The sequence below is a fragment of the Eimeria tenella genome, genomic scaffold, assembly GCF_000499545.2.
Source record: "Eimeria tenella Houghton genomic scaffold, Eth_scaff105, whole genome shotgun sequence".
Taxonomy (NCBI): domain Eukaryota; phylum Apicomplexa; class Conoidasida; order Eucoccidiorida; family Eimeriidae; genus Eimeria; species Eimeria tenella.
In genome coordinates, this window is record NW_013541467.1 from 105 (window position 1) to 6046 (window position 5942).

A 5942-nucleotide genomic window follows, 5' to 3' on the forward strand; every position below is an offset into this window, starting at 1 on the left:
CTTCCACCCAACTCAAATTACCCATACACAACGCTTCTCTCCCAACCACACCATCACACTCACACTTCTACTAACCACCAACCATCCACTGCACCCTCACAAACACAGCTGACGCCTCAACTACGCACTTGCTGCACGCCCATAAACAATGCCTACACTCCCTTCGTCGAGCTCTCCGCAACATTACACAAACCCAACCACCTCTCATCACGCCTAACTCCTGCCCCTTCCTTTCCCAACGAACTGCCGTCCAACCACGCACCCATCTGCTCCTTCCACCCAACTCAAATTACCCATACGCAACGCTTCTCTCCCAACCACACCATCACGCTCAACCTTCTGCTAACCACAAACCATCCACTCCACCCTCACCAACACAACTCTCGACACGCCTACGTACTTCCTGAACGCCCTAAAATAGCGCCAGCATTCGTCTCGACGACCTCTTCGCAACATTCCACGAACTCAACCACCTCTCATCACGGCTAACTCCTGCCCTTCCCTTCCCAACGAACTGCCGTCCAACCACGCACCCATCTGCTCCTTACACCCAACCGGAATAACCTATGCGCAAAGCTTCTTTCCCAACCTCACCATCACAGCCGCGCTTTACTAACCGCAAACCATCCGCTCCACCCTCACCAACACAACTGACGCCTCAACTACGCACTTGCTGCACGCCCATAAACAATGCCTACACTCCCTTATTCGAGCTCTCCGCAACATTCCACGAACCCAACCACCTCTCATCACGGCTAACTCCTGCCCTTCCTCTCCCAACGAACTGCCGTCCAACCACGCACCCATCTGCTCCTTCCACCCAACTCAAATTACCCATACGCAACGCTTCTCTCCCAACCACACCATCACACTCACACGTCTACTAACCACCAACCATCCACTCCACCCTCACAAACACAGCTGACGCCTCAACTACGCACTTGCTGCACGCCCATAAACAATGCCTACACTCCCTTCGTCGAGCTCTCCGCAACATTCAAGAAACCCAACCACCTCTCATCACGGCTAACTCCTGCCCCTTCCTTTCCCAACGAACTGGCGACCAACCACGCACCCATCTGCTCCTTACACCCAACTCAAATTACCCATACGCAACGCTTCTCTCCCAACCACACCATCACACTCAACCTTCTGCTAACCACAAACCATCCACTCCACCCTCACCAACACAACTCTCGCCTCAGATACGCAGTTTTTGAACGCCCTAAATAGAGCAGCATTCGTCTCGCCGACCTCTTCGCAACATTCCGCGAACTCAGCCACCTCTCATCACGGCTAACTCCTGCTCCTTCCTTTCCCAACGAACTGCCGTCCAACCACGCACCCATCTGCTCCTTCCACCCAACTCAAATTACCCATACGCAACGCTTCTCTCCCAACCACACCATCACACTCACACGTCTACTAACCACCAACCATCCACTCCACCCTCACAAACACAGCTGACGCCTCAACTACGCACTTGCTGCACGCCCATAAACAATGCCTACACTCCCTTCGTCGAGCTCTCCGCAACATTCCACAAACCCAACCACCTCTCATCACGCCTAACTCCTGCCCCTTCCTTTCCCAATGAACCTCCGTCCAACCACGCACCCATCTGCTCCTTCCACCCAACTCAAATTACCCATACGCAACGCTTCTCTCCCAACCACACCATCACACTCAACCTTCTGCTAACCACAAACCATCCACTCCACCCTCACCAACACAAATCTCGACACGCCTACGTACTTCCTGAACGCCCTTGAATAGCGGCAGCATTCGTCTCGCCGACCTCTTCGCAACATTCCACAAACCCAACCACCTCTCATCACGCCTAACTCCTGCCCCCTCCTTTCCCAACGAATTGCCGTCCAACCACGCACCCATCTGCTCCTTCCACCCAACTCAAATTACCCATACGCAACGCTTCTCTCCCAACCACACCATCACGCTCAACCTTCTGCTAACCACAAACCATCCACTCCACCCTCACAAACACAGCTGACGCCTCACCTACGTACTTCCTGAACGCCCTTGAATAGCGGCAGCATTCGTCTCGCCGACCTCTTCGCAACATTCCACAAACCCAACCACCTCTCATCACGCCTAACTCCTGCCCCCTCCTTTCCCAACGAATTGCCGTCCAACCACGCACCCATCTGCTCCTTCCACCCAACTCAAATTACCCATACGCAACGCTTCTCTCCCAACCACACCATCACGCTCAACCTTCTGCTAACCACAAACCATCCACTCCACCCTCACAAACACAACTCTCGCCTCAATTACGCACTTCCTGAACGCCCTAAAATAGAGCAGCATTGGTCTTCGCCGACCCCTTTGCAACATTCCACAAACCCAACCACCTCTCATCACGCCTAACTCCTGCCCCTTCCTTTCCCAACGAACTGCCGTCCAACCACGCACCCATCTGCTCCTTCCACCCAACTCAAATTACCCATACGCAACGCTTCTCTCCCAACCACACCATCACGCTCAACCTTCTGCTAACCGCAAACCATCCACTCCACCCTCACCAACACAACTCTCGACACGCCTACGTACTTCCTGAACGCCCTATAATAGACCAGCATTCGTCTCGCCGACCTCTTCGCAACATTCCACAAACCCAACCACCTCTCATCACGCCTAACTCCTGCCCCTTCCTTTCCCAACGAACTGCCGTCCAACCACGCACCCATCTGCTCCTTACACCCAACCGGAATAACCTACGCGCAAAGCTTCTTTCCCAACCTCACCATCACAGCCGCGCTTTACTAACCGCAAACCATCCACTGCACCCACACAAACACAGCTGACGCCTCAACTACGCACTTGCTGCACGCCCATAAACAATGCCTACACTCCCTTCGTCGAGCTCTCCGCAACATTCCACAAACCCAACCACCTCTCATCACGCCTAACTCCTGCCCCTTCCTTTCCCAACGAACTGCCGTCCAACCACGCACCCATCTGCTCCTTCCACCCAACTCAAATTACCCATACGCAACGCTTCTCTCCCAACCACACCATCACACTCACACGTCTACTAACCACCAACCATCCACTCCACCCTCACAAACACAGCTGACGCCTCAACTACGCACTTGCTGCACGCCCATAAACAATGCCTACACTCCCTTCGTCGAGCTCTCCGCAACATTCCACAAACCCAACCACCTCTCATCACGCCTAACTCCTGCCCCTTCCTTTCCCAACGAACCTCCGTCCAACCACGCACCCATCTGCTCCTTCCATCCAACTCAAATTACCCATACGCAACGCTTCTCTCCCAACCACACCATCACGCTCGACCTTCTGCTAACCACAAACCATCCACTCCACCCTCACCAACACAACTCTCGACACGCCTACGTATTTCCTGAACGCCCTTGAATAGCGGCAGCATTCGTCTCGCCGACCTCTTCGCAACATTCCACAAACCCAACCACCTCTCATCACGCCTAACTCCTGCCCCCTCCTTTCCCAACGAATTGCCGTCCAACCACGCACCCATCTGCTCCTTCCACCCAACTCAAATTACCCATACGCAACGCTTCTCTCCCAACCACACCATCACACTCAACCTTCTGCTAACCACAAACCATCCACTCCACCCTCACCAACACAACTCTCGACACGCCTACGTACTTCCTGAACGCCCTAAAATAGCGCCAGCATTCGTCTCGCCGACCTCTTCGCAACATTCCACAAACCCAACCACCTCTCATCACGCCTAACTCCTGCCCCTTCCTTTCCCAACGAACTGCCGTCCAACCACGCACCCATCTGCTCCTTCCACCCAACTCAAATTACCCATACGCAACGCTTCTCTCCCAACCACACCATCACGCTCAACCTTCTGCTAACCGCAAACCATCCACTCCACCCTCACCAACACAACTCTCGACACGCCTACGTACTTCCTGAACGCCCTATAATAGACCAGCATTCGTCTCGCCGACCTCTTCGCAACATTCCACAAACCCAACCACCTCTCATCACGCCTAACTCCTGCCCCTTCCTTTCCCAACGAACTGCCGTCCAACCACGCACCCATCTGCTCCTTACACCCAACCGGAATAACCTATGCGCAAAGCTTCTTTCCCAACCTCACCATCACAGCCGCGCATTTACTAATCGCAAACCATCCACTGCACCCTCACAAACACAGCTGACGCCTCAACTACGCACTTGCTGCACGCCCATAAACAATGCCTACACTCCCTTCATCGAGCTCTCCGCAACATTCCACAAACCCAACCACCTCTCATCACGCCTAACTCCTGCCCCTTCCTTTCCCAACGAACTGCCGTCCAACCACGCACCCATCTGCTCCTTACACTCAACTCAAATTACCCATACGCAACGCTTCTCTCCCAACCACACCATCACCCTCACACTTCTACTAACCACCAACCATCCACTGCACCCTCACAAACACAGCTGACGCCTCAACTACGCACTTGCTGCACGCCCATAAACAATGCCTACACTCCCTTCGTCGAGCTCTCCGCAACATTCCACAAACCCAACCACCTCTCATCACGCCTAACTCCTGCCCCTTCCTTTCCCAACGAACCTCCGTCCAACCACGCACCCATCTGCTCCTTCCATCCAACTCAAATTACCCATACGCAACGCTTCTCTCCCAACCACACCATCACGCTCGACCTTCTGCTAACCACAAACCATCCACTCCACCCTCACCAACACGACTCTCGACACGCCTAGGTACTTCCTGAACGCCCTATAATTGACCAGCATTCGTCTCGCCGACCTCTTCGCAACATTCCACAAACCCAACCACCTCTCATCACGCCTAACTCCTGCCCCTTTCTTTCCCAACGAACTGCCGTCCAACCACGCACCCATCTGCTCCTTACACCCAACCGGAATAACCTATGCGCAAAGCTTCTTTCCCAACCTCACCATCACAGCCGCGCTTTACTAACCGCAAACCATCCACTGGACCCTCACAAGCACAGCTGACGCCTCAACTACGCACTTGCTGCACGCCCATAAACAATGCCTACACTCCCTTCGTCGAGCTCTCCGCAACATTCCACAAACCCAACCACCTCTCATCACGCCTAACTCCTGCCCCTTCCTCTCTCAACGAACCTCCGTCCAACCACGCACCCATCTGCTCCTTCCATCCAACTCAAATTACCCATACGCAACGCTTCTCTCCCAACCACACCATCACACTCAACCTTCTGCTAACCACAAACCATCCACTCCACCCTCACAAACACAGCTGACGCCTCAACTACGCACTTGCTGCACGCCCATAAACAGAGCCGCATTCGTCTCGCCGACCTCTTCGCAACATTCCACAAACCCAGCCACCTCTCATCACGGCTAACTCCTGCCCCTTCCTTTCCCAACGAACTGCCGTCCAACCACGCACCCATCTGGTCCTTCCACCCAACTCAAATTACCCATACGCAACGCTTCTCTCCCAACCACACCATCACCCTCACACTTCTACTAACCACCAACCATCCACTGCACCCTCACAAACACAGCTGACGCCTCAACTACGCACTTGCTGCACGCCCATAAACAATGCCTACACTCCCTTCGTCGAGCTCTCCGCAACATTCCACAAACCCAACCACCTCTCATCACGGCTCACTACTGCCCCTTGCTTTCCATCCAACCACGCACCCACCTGCTCCTTCCACCCAACTAATGTTATCTATACGCAACGTTTCTTTATCAACCCGGCCCTCACAGCCACGCTTCTTCTAACCACAAACCACCCTCTCTGCCAACGCCAACACAAATCTCGCCTGTGCACAAAACTGCACGTACCCATCCACAGGTGCTCTGATTGTGCTTCCAGTAGACGCTGCTTCTGAGGAGCCAACCTATCAGATTTTATTGACAAACGCAGTGCAAGCTATAAGTCGGAGTGCTCGCAGGTGCCA

At 54.0% G+C, this 5942-nt stretch overlaps 1 protein-coding gene across 1 annotated transcript; it reads left to right on the plus strand.

The window, feature by feature from the left end:
* Positions 1 to 566: 566 nt before the first annotated feature.
* Positions 567 to 4456, plus strand: ETH_00006355 (uncharacterized protein; the record flags this gene model as incomplete). Its single annotated transcript, XM_013372718.1, has 3 exons — positions 567 to 675; positions 2822 to 3233; positions 3679 to 4456. The coding sequence occupies 3 exons, from the start codon at positions 567 to 569 to the stop codon at positions 4454 to 4456; spliced, it is 1299 nt and encodes a 432-aa protein (XP_013228172.1).
* Positions 4457 to 5942: the final 1486 nt, after the last annotated feature.